This window comes from Anabrus simplex, chromosome 9 (genome assembly GCF_040414725.1).
Source record: "Anabrus simplex isolate iqAnaSimp1 chromosome 9, ASM4041472v1, whole genome shotgun sequence".
NCBI classification, from domain to species: domain Eukaryota; kingdom Metazoa; phylum Arthropoda; class Insecta; order Orthoptera; family Tettigoniidae; genus Anabrus; species Anabrus simplex.
In genome coordinates this window covers 60,716,218-60,733,906 of record NC_090273.1, presented here as the reverse complement: position 1 = coordinate 60,733,906, position 17,689 = coordinate 60,716,218, and the positions used below count along the sequence as shown (strand labels likewise).

At 36.3% G+C, this 17,689-nt stretch overlaps 1 protein-coding gene across 4 annotated transcripts in view; it reads right to left on the bottom strand.

Moving 5' to 3' along the window:
* Window positions 1–702: 702 nt before the first annotated feature.
* Window positions 703–17,689, bottom strand: part of LOC136881171 (protein arginine N-methyltransferase 9) — an 85,212-nt gene continuing 68,225 nt past the window's right edge. For all 4 annotated transcript variants that reach the window (XM_068229249.1, XM_067153833.2, XM_067153834.2 and 1 more), the window contains 3 exons: window positions 12,210–13,184; window positions 6,564–6,717; window positions 703–1,165 (listed from right to left, as the gene is read on the bottom strand). In XM_068229249.1, coding sequence (XP_068085350.1) covers window positions 809–1,165; window positions 6,564–6,717; window positions 12,210–13,184 — 1,486 coding nt within the window. In that variant the 3' untranslated portion in view covers window positions 703–808. The remainder of the gene's footprint in view (window positions 1,166–6,563; window positions 6,718–12,209; window positions 13,185–17,689) is intronic.

The following is a 17,689-nucleotide window of genomic DNA, read 5'->3' as shown; positions in this document are numbered from 1 at the left end:
TATTTATTGTTCCAAATTGGCTTTTGTTCTCTGATCTAACACTTGCACGAACATCAGCATTACCATGATACTGTGCAACTGTTGTCAGAGACTTGTCAATTCCGTTTCCATTTTTAAACTTCCATCTGAGGATTGTATTATAGTTGAAAGCAAGTACAAATTTACTCACCTGCTGACCTGCTAAGCCTAACGCATCTGTGGATTTTCTTTCGGGGTTTACTCCCTTAGCCTTTGAAGGTCCCTCTTCTCCACAAGGTAGTGGTTTCCTATTCAAATTTTCCCCAGAGAGGATGGGTTGCCTCATCCACCATCTTTGCCATTCGGAAGGTCTCCTTCTCTGCCTAAGATACTGTTAAGGTCTTCACCTGTAACCCTGGGTATGGGTTCCAGGTTATAACCCGTGGGACTGGGTCCCTGCTTGAACTTAGCTCTACTTCACACCGGCCTACTGATGTGGAGGATACCCACCCCCCGCAACTTGGATGTGCCAGAAAAGAATTACTCGTGTGAAGGGTAGGGAAGATGACCCTATCTCCCTTGAGCTGGGTTAATGGTTGTGTATGATGCCACAACCAGATGTCCAGATGTCTACAGATATCTGTCCAAAATGAGGGATGAAACTTGTATCCTGTTCCGAGCTACATGCATTATAGAACAGCCTTTCTTGTGTAATGCGAGATGGACAACTTGTTTGTTATTGGCAAAATGTATTTTATTACTTTAAGCAAATATACAGACATCACAATTCTATACAGTATGTACAAAACTACTTAGAAATATTCTAAACATTATTACAATATTCACACCTTCATTCTTCATTTTGCTGAAGTCCAGCATGAATTAGTCCTTGGTGGCATGTTAATATCAATTCAACACTTTCTCCAGCTGTGAGTCGACAGTCTGGATTGATCAAAATGGCACTGTAATTAGCGTATGAATTTAATTGTCCTGTTGTCACCTCTGTTTCCACTCCCAACAGCTGCATCTTGAACCAATATACAATTGCATTTGCAGAACCAGATTGCTCAATAGGTATCTTCATTTTGACAGTAAGGGGTGACTCCACAGTAATTGCGAAGCTCTCTATACTGATATTAAGTACTTCTGTACTGTTATATATATCATTTACAATTGAGTCCAACCAGAAATCTAAATGTTCAGAGACCTACAAAAAAGAAAAGAAAATGTTACTTGTTATCTACTCTAGGACAAGAAGCATTTTATCTGCAAACATTAATACACAGGAGCAGATAGGCATGTTACCAAATTTGTTGCAAAGAACAAACCCAGAAGCTTTTATTAGTAACAATTGATTTCCAACTAAGATTTTAAAATAATATTGAGCCAAATTCTCTCCAGTTCTTACATTATTTATAAACTGATTATGTCAACAGGGCTATGAAATTCTAGGAAAATAAAGAATACACTTTATGAAGGGTTTTCCCCCCAAAGTATCCCTATGATCATCATCACTACTTTGTTATCGTGGCACCATTAGTGCTATAAAAATCCAGCACCTGCATATTCAGCATGAACTTCTCTAGCAATACTGCTTTCTCTCTCAGAGCCTTTAGACTCAGCATTGCAATACAAAATATTAAACTACACTTTACAGGATTGCTTTTTTAAAAACCTAACAAAATAATACTCTTCAACTCTATTTTCTATCAGTTTCATGGAGACTCCAATAGCAGCCAGGGCAGTACTTGCATATTGCTGTTCTACTTCATCAACAGCGCCCTTGTCTCTTACTGTTTTGTAGTAACTGTACCTAACTTTTAACCCGATGAGTGCCACACCCACCTATAGACGGGCTGACATGGCCGGTCCAGCACTCCTATGCCTGTCTATAGACAGTGCATGAGAACTTAATTGTTTTTAGTTTCCCGGTTCACTCTTGAGTAATTTTTTTTTGAGTTTCCTGGTTCACTCTTTAGTTACAAGTAACTATTCTCAGTTTTGTTCCGTATTGAAGATGATGTATTGTACTGAACAGGTGGTTTAATAAATATTGTTGTAATATTTTGTGAAATATATCACTCTTAAGTGCCAATTTGATCTCTGGCATGTTCTGCCATCTGTTGGGCATTATGTAGAACTAATTGATCACGACTTGTAGCTTCAGTAAGTAACTTACAGAGCTTTTTGTAGATGTCTGTGGAGTTCATTTGTGACGTAAACAAGCATGGCAGAACAACAAGCTAGTTGCTCTCGCAGCAAAGTTATTTCGGATCAAAGAATCTTTCAGTTATTAACCACAGCAGAAAGCAATGAAGATGATTATAATAATCAATTGTTAAGCGATTTTGAAACTGAGAAGGAAACAAAGCCTCCTTCTAAACGAAAGAAGAAATACACAAATTCAAAAGCTATTTCATTACTATTTTCGTGGCGGATGGATGACTTTTCTCCACCAGACTTTTAAGTAACTATGACTGACTCTGGGAGCCAAGTAGTGTTTGATGACAACACCAATATCATTGAATTTTTAAAATCTTTTGTGCCAGTGGAGTCTGTGCTGCTGGTTGTTGATGAAACAAATTGGTATCACAAACCACTGGTGAAAAATACTGAACTGTCACCACATTCGAGGTTTAGAAAGTATTTTAAAATATCAACTTATGTACTTGTAAGGAGTTACATGTTTTAGTTGCCTACAGATTATAGGAAATAATTTTATTTTGGGCTCTTTACTTTGTATAAAGATAATGTATGTGTGGGCACAAAAAGTGTAATTTTGTTTTCTCTCAAAATAATATTGAACATAAGTGTAGGATTTTCCATTCACATTTAGACTTATAAAGAACCAACATTTATAAACATTTTAAGCTAATCACCCCACTGATAACTTAAAAATTGAGGCTTTTACAATATTTTTTTTACATATGAATGAAAAAACTCAGCACTAAGTTACCTAACAGTCAACTGGTAACTCAGCACTTAAAAAGGTTAATGTAAATAAGACATGATCATTATTAACAAAAGCAAAAATATTCTTTGTGCACATTATTTGCACCCGGTACCAACTACATTCAAATGAAACTTATTTTTAAATTTTCTCCCTTGAGGGGCGATGTATTTCAACGGCAACCAACCTCCTACCCCTCTTCCTCAGTCTCTCTTCTCACTTCACCATGTCTCAAGCTTTCTGAGATACAGAGCAGCAACAAAAATATCCACTGCCACTTATCAATCTCAATATAAACTTCAGCCTGTTGCTTTTTCTTGATGGGTGTGATATTTTTGCATCTATCTCACGCCACAGGGTAGAACAAAATGTAGCTTCCCCCAAAGATTTAGTCTCATTTACGGCTGTGACATTATGCAAGTAGCTGAGGTGCAGTTGGTGCTGAGCAATGTCATTCAGAACACTGACTGAAGCATCTGGATATTATGAAAGGTGCTTCTCACAGGGTCAGTTGTGTTGCAATAGTACTTTCTACCTCAGTGATGAAAGCAATGGCAAACTCATCATGGCACTGCTATTGGCTTGTGGTTTTCCTATAACATCACTACTTTTGGCAGTACTATCTGAGGATCCAACCAGCCTTTGAGGTGAAGACATAACAATATAAACCTGACCTCCGCTGACAGTCCAAACGCTGAGTGGTTACAATCACAAATGTAAATTTAAAGAGTTTTCTATACCTGCCATTACAAATTCTATTTTGATGACTATTTCTCTAAACATTTTGAACAAACCTAGTCCACAAATCTTTTCTCAAGCAAGCACGTAAGCTGGTAGATTTAGGTGAACATTCATATCATGATCATAGCCATGGAACCTTCAGTTTTATATGGCATCCAAACCACAGAGATGCGAATTTTCATTTCTCTAATCTCACATGCATTGACTGATATTACCAGCCAAATATTCAGCACGAACTTCACTAGCAATACTAAACTCTATCTCAGAGATAAGTTAGAAGTGATGCCACTTAACTATCACACCCCTCACCCTCAAGGTCCAAAGTAGTTTATTAGTTGGAACACGTAACTACCGCTTACCTTGAGGCCCCAGGTTCAATTCCTGGTCAGGTCAGGGATTTTTATTTGCATTTGAGGGCTGGTTCACGGTCCACTCAGTCTACCTGAGAAAAGGTGAGAAGCTATCTGATGGAGAATTAGCAGCCCCAGTCTCCGATGCCAAGAATAACGTTCAAGATGATTCGTTGTGCTGACCACAGGTCACCTCATAACCTGTAGGTCTTTGTGCTAAGCAGTGGTCACTTGATAGGACAATGACCTCTCAGGACTGATAATGCCAGAAGATTTATTTAATAATTTATTTATTAAAACTTGTATTCTATGTGGTGTGGTTTCTTTGAGTGTTCTTTCAATCTTATTGCTTCCTTAGTGTGCCAGTTGGCACACAATTTAAGCCTTTCCCTTTAACATTTTTGGCCTGGGCAAAACGCCGTTGAAAAGTGTATCTCTTGGGAATCTTAATCCTACTCTGTTTTCATTTTTTCTTTTTTTTTTTTTCTTTTTTGGTACGACTTTGGCCGCTAATTGTAACCACCATCGTTTACATATGATGTGTCCTATTATTTATTTTCTGGTCCCATGACCCTGGAGTAATAGTCTAATGATGCGCCACCTGGAGAGCGAGTCCCTATGGTCCGCTGACTATTCTATTCTTTGTTGCGCTACATCACCTTACTGGCGTGAGATTGATTCTATTGTCGAGCTTCAAGATGGCTAGAAGGCTGGCGCATGGGCTCTTCAACAGGGCCTCTTTTCATCGGGACAAGCCCGGATAAAATGTGAAGAATGTGGGGCTAAGGCCCAGAAGAGTTTTATTCTTTGTTTTTTTAAATTTCTACTATCTCGTGTGGACGCCTGTTTCTCTACTTTCCTTCATTCGAACTCTCCAAGTCCGTAAGTAATGAACAGCTCAAACTGACACCATGGGTTAGCTTACTACTGATGCTGAAAGAGTAAGTCTATTTACAAGCTATTTATTTTGGTCCTTTCTATGGGAGTTGGTTTTCATCGTCTCAAAAAATTAGCTAAACTAGTGGATCTGTTCTACGAGTTGCTTTTCCGGTTGAACTTCATCTGAAATGAACATGGAAGAATTTACGGGCTATTGACTGTATCGCTTAAATCAACTATGTGTACAATTTTTTTTTTCCCCCGGCGAAATGTTAAGAGGTTAAAGGGACTTGTGGATTAATTTGTTTTGGGTTAAGTTAAAAAAAAAATAAGAAAAAGAAATGGTACTTAATATGTAAGGGCTTTCTTATATGGTTGACATCACGAGATAATCTCTGTGAAACGGAGTCTAGTTGGTTTTAAATTGTGTTTATTTTAATTTTTCCTGTCTTTCTTTCGTGGGGATTTTCTTCTTTTCTCTTCGGCATGGTTGTTTGTTTGACGTTCCCTAGGCGACCGTTACCCATGGGAGCGATTGTTTTGGGATGTCTTTTAAAAACCATGTGTTTTTTTTGAAGTGTTGACGTTTGGTTGATTTGGTGACGCACATGTCATTATGTGAGACCTGTTGGCTCTATATTTTTCTCTTTTAATGTTTTATGGTTTGAAGGTGGGATCTTCCCCTTGTGTTTTGTGCTACCCTATCTTTCGTTCTATTTCGGGAACCTATGTGTGCTGCTTCTGCTTCGTGTGATTTTCTGTACTTACTATTTAATTTCTAGTTGTGCCTCTCGTGATCCGGCTCGGCAGAGAATCTCGCGGTCTCATTTAAACGGCTCTCTTCTTATGTACAATTATTTCTTAAGATAAAATTTTGTTTAAATTATTAATATCCAAGCAAATCTTTGTAAGTTTGTCTACTCGGACTCATCTGAGGAACTGTAAAATTTAATCCATGGATTTTAATTCAAAAAGGTATTTGTAAGTGATCAGGTTCAAATTAATCTTTAATTTATTTCTTGTACCAAAGGGCGTCCCTCGTTTAATAGGTTTTGTTGTTTTAATTTAGTTAATCAATTTTTACTGTTTTCATTTTCAAAGTATGTTTTTCTGACCAGTTTAGCACTGAGGTCATTAATATTTGTGAATTCATGAAGGTGCACCTTTTCTTTTAATGAAGTTCTTTTAAAAGTCATCTGTAAGTTTTGCTCTGAGTAATTAAACTTTTTTTTTTTCCCCTTCAAATCATGATCAATAACTTCAATTCAATTCAAATTGAATTTTGGGTTTTTCTTTCACGTTCTTTATCATTTACCACTGTGAAAACCGCTAGTAACTATCTGTGTCGCCTCTGTTAAATGGTCCAGTTGGTGTCTTTGAGGGTAAGTATTTGGCTTCCACTTTAATGTTTTTCTTGATTTGTCTATTTCTTTCCCTTGTTTACTTGTGCTAGTAATTGCCGGTACGACTGGCACACTTAGAGAATTGTGGGTACTGTAAATACACTGGAAGCATCAACTGGACACTTCATATATTGAACTTCCCATTTTAATCAATGTTATACCAATATCTGTCAGGTACTTAGTGAACTTTCCTAGTTAGTCCATTTTAACACTGCATGAAAAATAAATAAATAAATAAATCATCATTTACATTACAGTATGATTGGCCTGATTAATATGTACCTGATAAGCATTGATGAATTCTGCTATTTTGTAGCCACAAACTCTATCTCTATCAATGACTCTGGATACTTCAGCCAGCCACTTAGATTTTACCACAGCACAATGCATGGATAGCTGTCTGGGTAAAAAATGGCCATTTTTCTTCAGCAGTTTCCTTGAAAAGAAAGAGGGAACATAAAATTACAAATAATGACTGTTTCTCACATAAATCACATAAATATGATTGTAAATAAAGGTTACAGATCTCTGCACATGGTTATGAGAGTATTTAGGGGTTGTAGTAAGGATGTAAAGGAGAGAGCATATTTGTCTCTGGTGAGACCTCAACTTGAGTATGGTTCCAGTGTATGGGACCCTTACCAGCATTACTTGATTCAGGAACTGGAAAAAATCCAAAGAAAAGCAGCTCGATTTGTTCTGGGCGATTTCCGACAAAAGAGTAGCGTTACAAAAATGTTGCAAAGTTTGGGCTGGGAAGACTTCGGAGAAAGGAGACAAGCTGCTCGACTAAGTGGTATGTAAATGCAAAGTATGTTACAAGTGTTATTATTTTTTATATCCACCATGATATCATTGTAGGTGTCTGTCCAAACAGCCAGTTAAACAGACTGAACAGCCACTTAAGAAGGCTGTTGTCTTTTTCTTATCCTCTAACAGGAGTATTCAAGGAGGCACATTTCTGTTTCATTATAAAGACTGAGCTGTTTATTGCTCTATCCCAATAAGTTTTTCAACGCTCCAGAAAGTATAATCGTGTGAACTTTTGACATGCAGCTTGATACTGCAATTTTAGCCAAGGACATTCTAACAATTTTAATATCATCGTTTTATGACTTGTAAGAGCAATCAGGATTCTGATTTTTCACCATACAGGTTTGAGTTTGAGGCTGATGATGCCCTTAATATGGACAAAACATGTCCCTTAACATTTTATAATAATATTTAATTTCTAAAAAGATCTCTTTGTATTGAATAGGTGGATATAAAAAATATCAAGGGAGATGTTCAATAAATTTCCAATTTCTTTGCAATCATTTAAGAAAAGGCTAGGAAAACAACAGATAGGGAATCTGCCACCTGGGCAACTGCCCTAAATGCAGATCAGTAGTGATTGAAAAAAATTTGTTCGTTGATTCTTCATAGAAACATAAATATGCTATGTGAGAAGAGAGATGTTCTACATGGCTGTTAATATTGTGATCATAGACACAAGACCTCCAGTTATATGTTGAATACGAACCACAACAACGTGATTTTACATTTCAAAACTTCCACTTGCTCTAGGGTTGCCAGGTCTCCCGTATTTTACCGACATTTTCTCCCATCTCCCGTATTTTCCCTAGGTCTCCCGTATTTAATGTGGTTTTTCCGCATTTAACCAATTTCACCTATTTCAAACATGTGAAAAATTATGTCAATTTTTTTTTAATGAGTGCAAAACAAATGGCAAATATGAATAGAGCTATGATCCTATGAAATTTCTTGTAATTAAATATGAATAGTTTTTTAATAATTTCGTGTGGCTATTTCTAGCCATGTGCAGCCCTTGTAAGGCAGACCCTCCAATGCGGGTGGGGGGCATCTGCCATGCGTAGGTAACTGCGTGTTATTGTGGTGGAGGATAGTGTTATGTGTGGTGTGTGCATTGCAGGAATGTTGGGGACAGCACAAACACCCAACCCCGGGCCATTGGAGTTAACCAATGAAGGTTAAAATCCCCGACCCAGCCGGGAATCTAACTCGGGACCCTCATAAAATTATCCTATTTATCCATAAAGCGAACTCGGTACAATTATAAAGTCTGATGTACACAAAATGGACAGCTCACGACCTGTATAACATGGGGAAGCACAAATACAGAGGAAAGTATATCTAATTCAATGTACAATTCACCATAATTCTTCTTCTGATTCCTAATCCTCTCTTGTTACAATGTTACAAGCATTGCAGTTAGCTACCAATTTGATGAATGGGCAAGTAAAAAGTTTAATGTAGCTGTGTCAGGAAGACGATTAATAATAATCTTCTTCACTAGCACAATGAAAAAGGAAAGAATCCAGTGTTTCCCTCATGTCTTGTGACTGCCAGGAAACCAGATTGTTTTACTACAATTAGCGATGAGAATTCTTGGAAAGAAGACTGGAGGACAATGGATCCATGAAATACCGAGCTCGATAGCTGCAGTCGCTTAAGTGCGGCCAGTATCCAGTAATCGGGAGATTGTGGGTTCGAGCCCCACTGTCGGCAGCCCTGAAGATCGTTTTCCGTGGTTTCCCATTTTCACACCAGGCGATAGCAGATGCAGAGAACAAAAATAAAATTAACACACTTCTTAAGACTTGAAAATTTTCAGTAGAAGGGCTATACTGATTTCGGACGAATGGAGAAAATTACAGTCGGAATGAATTAAAAATTACTGGGCAGATCACAAGAACCAAAAGTACAACCTTCAAAGAGACAGTGAACGTGAAACGCCTCAAGTGGTCCAATGTGGCCAATAATAATAATAATAATAATAATAATAATAATAATAATGGAATGCAAGGCTTGGAAACATTAATCTCGGGGAAAGGAAACAACCGAACAGGCTAGATAAAGAATCAAATAAAGAACTAGCATACAGGTTGGTACTGAACAGATATAACAAGAGAGCAATCTCTTACAATACAAAGATCAGACACTTCAGCACAGTAGTTGATAAGCCAGGATGACTCAGAACTCTTGATACGAAACAAGAAAGGGAAAACAGAGAATCTAACAAGAGCAGATGCTGTATAAAGGAAAAGGAAAAAAGATCTGCACAAAAAATGATGGAGAAGATTACATATATATATATATAAAGGAAAATTTGCACATAAAGGCAGTGAAGAGTATAGATACAATATACAACAGAAGACTGAAGTTTTATGGGCACCTCTTCAGAATGAGCAAATGTAAAGTGAAAAAGAAAGTCTTCAATTATATCATCAACCTAAAAGTGACAACAAAATGGGTTGAAGAAACAAGAAAATCCATGGAAAAAGTTGTCTAGGATAAAATTCTGAAAAATAATTTAATTGTATTAAGTCCACCTATTCAATGCAAATTTTCCATTTATTAAATGGTCTGTCTAAAAAGCTACATAGTAGGACATGTTTTGACCTAGCCTAGAGGTCATCTTCTGCTTAAAATAACACAAGGAAGCGAAACATGTATAAAAACAGTGGCTTGCTTGCTTCTTGTCCTTCACTTTGCTGGGCAATTGCTTCTTCATGAACTTCAATTCATGAATATGTTTGAGACTATTGGTTCAGTGCTAAACCAGAAATACACACAAAGACATACAGTGTTAACAGAAGGAAAATTAGACCAAACTGACGCAAAACTTCAACGTTCGCCACGCAATAACTACCAAAATTAACACAAGTCGGTACATACAGCAACAAAATTATTAAAACCCCAACCTTACAATTGCACATGTTTTTGTAATTTAAAACCAGTTAATCCCTCAGCATGTGTACATTATTGCAAGTGGTTCCTGTCCTCAGTGACTGAAGGTCAATCAATATGTGTTTACGCAGTAACAATGCCTGTTTGGCTGCAGAAGGACAACATTCCAGCATTTGCTATGAGGTAAGAGTTTAGTTTAGTTTCTTATACTGTATATGCCAGTTTACAGATTTAAGAAGCGAGGTGGACCATGGGTGTGGGGGAAGCCAGCTAACCAGCCAGCCTTGGCTCAGTCAAGTGCAAGCGGTCAGGTTTTATACAGAAAGGTTCAACATTTAGTTCGGGCACTGAGAAATATCTTTTTACACCCCTTAACACTTTCCTGGAAAACCTACATTCCTGAATCTGGGTGAGTGGGAAAGTGAAAGGCAAGAGGCTGGACTTAGCAATGAATCAGGTCTTCTCATAATCTATGAAGCAACTAAATAAATCACAATTTACATTTCAACATCTTTGAAATAAAACCTCTTTACAATAAATGATGACATGTTTCTCCAAATACAAACTTTTCACATTGAATTATTCAAAGATTAACAACCAGTGTCATAACCGCATGCATATTTCATATCCAATTTTTGCCCATTAAGAGTTATACCTAATTCCATCTCATGTGGATAGAATGCAGTGGCCACTTTTTCACATCATACCGCTTCTAGTGCCATTGTTATAATTATCCCGATTAAGCTGCCATTAAAGAGGCTGTTGTACTCAGAGATTAGATAATTTTTTAGCACAAATGACGTTGATATATAATTTTGTTATGAAGTATTTGCTTCATATCTGATTTTGATAGAAATTTTTGTTCAACCATTTGCATCCATTGTAAGTAAAAATGGCAAATAATGCAGAAATTGGATTTTAGGTATTTATATGAAGCACGTTTTAGTACAAAAACTTACTTTATTCCATGGCTGAGAAAATTTTAAAAATGTACATTTCAAATATACCTAATTTTAACCCTTTAAAACCAAAATGTTTATAAAACTCCTTAGCACACCTCTAAACGTTTACAAACATATCCCTAAAATTTCTACCTTTAATCATTTTGGCGGGGTGTTGATGAGTGAATGAATCAGTTGGTCAGGACATCCCGTGTAAAGAGTATATCAAAACGCAATGGCAAAACTTCAGGAATCGATTTATACAGGATAAAAAAGAAAAGAAAAAAGAAAAGTAAGATATCATGGGTCTGAAAAAATATATAACAGAACTATTGGATCTTTAGTAACATTAGTGCAATCTGACACTTCCAACACTGTTTTGCTGTTGCACTGAATATATCTATAATGCCAGCTGGAACACTCTGTTTACGTATCAGATGAAATGTTCAAAGTAACTTCCTCCTGCACGAATAGGCCTATGGACCTCCGTTCATCATCGCACTGAGTGCTGAACATGATCAGAAATGCCTGTGTAGTGAGTACAGTCTGCTACTATGTATGCAGAGAGTTTGTTCATCAGCAGCTTTGAATACACAACAGACTTTACGTATACCCACAGGTAAAAGTCCAGCGGGTTTAAGTAAGGAGAGTGTAGTGGTCGAACAAGGGTCACATAATTCTGCAGCATTTCTGAAGCCATGTTATCATAAACTTTTTTTCCCTCTCTATATGAGGAATTTATTCCTGAAATTTTACCACTGAGTTATTATTTATCCAGTATATACTGTATTCCACTTTAATTTCATGCATTTATAACAATAATAATTACCAAAAGTTATATACATAATCAGCTATCATTACTTGTTTCCACTGCTTTGTGGCCCAGCAAGCTTCCACTCTGCCAACCAAGCACTGCAGTGCTGTTTCCACAGGGCTTGCAGGAACAAGGCAAGCAGTTCTCTACTAGCCTTTAAAAAATCTATCTCTTTAAGGATGGCATTGTATGAAGATGAGCAGATTGTCCTTGTTCCCTTTTCTATTGCTCCTTCTGATACTGACCTGCCATTGTGTTTATACCAGTCATGTTCCTACCTTTCTATATACAGTATGACTTAATTTGTCGCCTGTTTTATCTTCCTTCTCACTACTAATACTAAATGTTAATTTATCTTCTCATTCTTTGCTTATCTGATGTTTAGAGCATTAGAGAAATCGATATATTAAAAAAAAAATTGTAGACAAGTTTAAAGAAAACTTCAGGGAGTGAAAGTCTTACCTCAATGATGGAAGGTAATTTACATAAGATTCTTTCAGTTCTCCTCTTGAATTCACTAGCTGAACCAGAATAACATCAAAATGACTTTTTGAGTCCAGACTGTCTTCAAACTGCTCTTCTTTTATGCATTCAATATGAGCATTGTCGATATCATTGGCTTCAGCAACATAACGGACTGCAGCTTCATCTTTGTCTTCTCTGACGACACAAGTTACTTGATCCCATTTTGTAGTGCTGGTCTCTAATTTTGTTAACCCTTTCAAGAGTGTCAAGCCCAGCACAGGAAACGGTGAAAGGTCTAAGATATTCCAGCTTTTTGAACCTATGTCACTAGCACAAAGTAACTCATTAGCAGTCTTAATTAAAGCTGCCACCCACGAATGATCATTGAGGAACATCACAATCTCCTCTGATACTGGTAGACAATGTCGACTGGAATGATTATTATCACCTGAAGATTGCAAGCAAGTTGAATCCAGATGTTGCAAGTCAAGATTTGCCAAATTTTCAATACACTTGGATATTGGGACAGGTGATTCATCACTTCCAGTTGTGTTGTTTTGATGTTGTACTTCAACTGGTCCACTTTTTGAAGTATGAATAGTTTTACCCACCTTCCTGTCAGAACTTTGACTGTCCATATGAACAGTGTTCACTCTCACTGCCAACTTTCCTCCAATACAGGTTACTTTTACCAATAGATTCTGACCTTGAGTAACATCAATTGGATCTTGTAAAGGAAATATAGTTTGATCCCAACATTCAGCTTTATTTTCAGTTTCTTCAGGTGTAGAAGACAAGGTAAGATCTTCATCCAGTTGTAAATCAAACCAAGCAGCCATAGCATCAATATGACCTGATTCTGTACACTTAACAATAAACTGACAGCCTTCACGGTCCCCACTTAGATACTTGGCCATCTCAACACAGTTGTTGAAGTTTATATGCATGGCCTCTCTGGCTGGAGAAAGGAACCTGTGGGGAAAGAAACATTACTGTAGCAAGAAAAAATAAAAAAGCACAAATTACACAGAAAATCAATGAACATGGGAAGAAAATCCATTGCAGAACATAAATATACAACAAAGAAATAAATTGCACACATCATCAAAATGTATGGCCAAGAATATTTTCGCAAGTTATAAATCTCATTCAGTATTGACGGTTATCACTTTACAAGAAAAAGTATTTATAAAATCCTCCTCATCAATACAAATCAAATCATCTGTTAAATGGAACATAGTCTATACATGTTTCAGCCTATTCTCAAGGCCATTTTCTGTAGCAGATCAATTATTACATAACACAAAACAAATTAAAAATCTTGATGAAATGAAATGACGATGATCATGATTAATGAATTAAAAAACATTGAGGTACAAAGTCCTCTCGTCTGATAGGTCGTTCTTGATTGACAATCAAAACTTGATGACTGTTAAAATGAAACACTGTGCAGGGTAGCTGTAGTGAGACCATCAATAACGTGGATTAAAAAGTGTGTAACATCTGTAATGAGAAAAAGAACTATGAGTGGATGAAAAACAAGTCAAAATATTGTGTGAAAAGAAAACTCAACCGACTTGCCTGTAATAAAAAGGTGTCGTCTCGAGTAGAACGACCTTGTCAGTCTCAAGTCACATTGACAACTAAACTTGTGTGCGGTTTACCATGTGTCCATGCTGATGCGGTTGGGTGGGAAGAGGAGAGGGAGGGGCGAAGGGGGAGGGATGAGGTGAGTCGCGGGAGGGGGATGTTGAGGGAAGGGCGGGTCTTGTTCTAGAATGTCGGTAGTGAAACTCGTTTTTATTAATAAACTGTTCACAGGTGAGCGGGACAAAGTTTTCCAATAATACATTTTTCTTCTCGTTGATTTAATTTAGGTTGTGCACGGGACTGTTATATTGGTCAATATCTATATAAATATTCTCCAGTATATTGAGTAAGGGACCTTTCTGTTCATAGTGTAAGATCTTTAAATCTTGGTCAATTGTTGTGTATTTGTGATTTTTTTCCTACAATGTTCGCTCATGGCTGAGTAGAGGTTGTATTTCAGGGCACTGAGGTGTTCAGAGTATCTTATATTGAAGCTACAGCCTATTTGTCCTATGTACGTTGAAAAATAAGATTGGCATTTTAATTTGTATATCCCAGAGTTTGTAAATTTTTTTGTTGCCATTGACGGTATGAGAATTAAAAAATGTTTTCGCATTGGTGTGAACGGTCTTGAAAGATATTTTTAACTTGTGTTTTTTAAAGATGTTTGAAATGGGATATATGTTATTATTATTAAAGGCAAATGTGGTGAACTTCTCTTTAGGGGAAGATTCTTTTTCCAAGGTGGTCTTGGGTTTATTTTTTAATTTATTAAGGATTTTGTTCAAGAAAGCTTTACTGAAATCATTACCTTATTGTATAAATGGCGTTGATTTTCTTTTTAAAATTCTTACGGGATAAAGGAACATTATGAGCTCTGAAAATCATACTATTAAAAGCTGTCCTCTTCTGCATCCTTTGGTGTAGAGAAGTCTGGTGAATTGTGTTTATTGTGTGAGTGGGCTTCCTGTAAATATTAAAAGAAGGGGTTTTATTCTGATTGCGAGGGATAGTCAAATCGAGGTAATTAAGGGAATTGTTGTTCTCGGATTCTATCGTAAACTTTATATGCGGATCAAGGTTATTAAGTAATTCAAGACCTGTATTGCTATCAGTAGTATGGGAATCTAGGATAATAAAAGTGTCATCAACGTAGCATGACCAATGTTTGATACCATTAATTTTGCTTATAATATGAGTGTATTCATGGAAATCTATGTAAATATCAGCTAGGATTCCCGAGGCTGGTGACCTCATAGGAAGACCCTTCTGTTGGCATACGGTGTTATTAAAAGTGAAGAAACTATTATTTAATGTAAACCTGAGGATCTGAACAAGCTCATCTATCTCACCTACAGTCAATTTACTGAATTTGGAAAGATTATTTTTTACTATTTTGATGGTTTTATTGATAGGTACATTCGCGTATATATTGACTATTACATGTAATAAATATCATGTCAAAGGAGTGAAGAATGTAATGTTTTTGTAAAGTAAGATATTTAATTCTATTGCAAAATTCTAGGAAATTTTTAACTGACATGTTAGCTAGGATAAAATAATGTGTTTTAAGAAAAATGTTAATATACTGAGATATTTCGTACGTCGGACTACTTCTGAAGTTAATAACGGGCTATTGGTTTTTGGGGTTTCCTTATAACCTCATAACCTTTGGTGGTGCTATTTGAGGATCCAACCAGCCTCTCAGCTGATGACCTAACAGATAACATGGGGAGATCAGCCTTGTGAATCTTCGGTAACGCTTTTGCCGTAGGTAACTTGGGATTCATGATAACCAATTTTGGTTTCTCTAGGTCATTAAACAAGAATGAAAGGATCTTAATTAAAGCTTTTAGTTCTCTTTGTGTTCTATTAGTGGAATCTTTTTTTTTTGACTACATTAAAATTATTGTTAGTGAAAAAGGAGTGTGTTTTACTTACGTAGTCACTTTTTTTTCATAACTACAGTGGCATTGCCTTTATCTGCCTTGGTTAATATTAAATCGTTATCTTTAATTTTCTTTTTGAGACTGGGTATATTGGTGACTTGATCTTTATTGGGTTTACCAGTATGTTTCTGATTGAAAGAAGAAAGTAACTTTCGTTTAACTTCATATCTACCTCGTATTGAATGTCTGTAGGCAACCTATTAACTGCTAATTCAGATTCAGCCAACATAATGATTAAATCATAGTGGTTGGAGGACGTGCCCCAGTTATGTTTTGGTCCCTTATTCAATATCCTAAGGTCATTAGGATCAAGGTCAACTTGACTGAGGTTCACTACCGGCAGGTGAAAAACATTCGATTCAGCGTTATTCTGTGAGTCTGGGCTATTGTGGGAAGAAGCTTTTGTTAAGTTATTCCTCTTCTTATCAAGAGTGTTTTGTTTTATTCAGTAAAACCTTATCGAGTCTATTGGTGTCATGAGCTTGGAAAGAAGTCCATTCGAGAGGACATAAGAGGGTCGAAACTTCCAAATGAGTATTGTAAAGACTATTGTTAAGAAGAGCTTTTTTCTTTTGAAGGAATTTAATTTCCTCTATTAACCAAATTTTATCTGTTTTTTGTTGGGCTGTGCTGGTTTTAGCCGTGTCTCTATGAGTTTTCTTTGCAAATTTTAAAAAATTGGGTGTGATGTAATTAGTTAGGCATTTTCTCAAAAAACATAAATCTTTACCTAATTTAGCAACATTTATCTTCAAATTACAATATAGGTTTGCTTTCTTACTAGCCTGGATGGCGTTACCATTGCGAATTATAAATCTCATTCCGTATTGACGGTTATCACTTTACAAATAAAAAGTATTTATAAAATCCTCCTTATCAATACAAATCAAATCATCTGTTAGATGGGACAGAGTCTACACATGTTTCAGCCTATTCTCAAGGCCATCTTCAGTAGCAGAATTATTATTAGCTAACAAAAAACAAATTTTAAAAAAAAGCTTCTTCCCACAATATCCCAAACTCGCAGAATAACACTGAATAGAATGTTTTTCACCCGCCGGTAGTGAACCTCAGTCAAGTTGACCTTGATCGTAATGACCTCAGGATATTGAATAAGGGACCAAAACATAACTGGGGCACATCCTCCAACCACGATGATTTAATCATTACGTTGGCTGAATCTGAATTAGCGGTTAATAGGTTGCCTACGGACATTCAAGATGAGGTTAGATATGAAGTTAAATAAAAGTTACTTTCTTCTTTTGATCAGAAACATACTGGTAAATCCAATAAAGAACAGGTCACCAATATACCCAATCTCAAAAAGAAAATTGAAGATAACGATTTAATATTAACCAAAGCAAATAAAGGCAATGCCACTGCAGTTATGAAAAAAAGTGTCTACATAAGTAAAACACACTCCATTTTTACTAACAATAATTTTAATGTAGTCAAAAATGATCCCACTAATAGAATACAAAGAAAACTAAAAGCTTTAATTAAGAACCTTTTATTCTTGTTCAATGACCTAGAGAAACCAAAATTGGTTATCATGAATCCCAAGTTACCTACGGCGAAAGCGTTACCGAAGATTCACAAGGCTGATGTCCCCATAAGGCCCGTTATTAACTTCAGAAGTAATCCAACATACAAACTATCTCAGTATATTCACAATTTTCCTAAAATACATTATTTGGTTAAAAATTTCCTAGAATTTTGCAATAGAATTGAAGATCTTACTTTACCAAAACATTACACCCTTCACTCCTTGTGACATAGTCAATATGTTACACGTTATAATTCTCATGTTAGGACCGTATTGAAATGTATGTAAATACAAAGTATGTTACAAATGTTATTTTTAATATCCACCTATTCAATGCAGAGAGATCTAGTAAATTAAGAATTAAATCTTATCATAAAAAGTTACAAGGGACA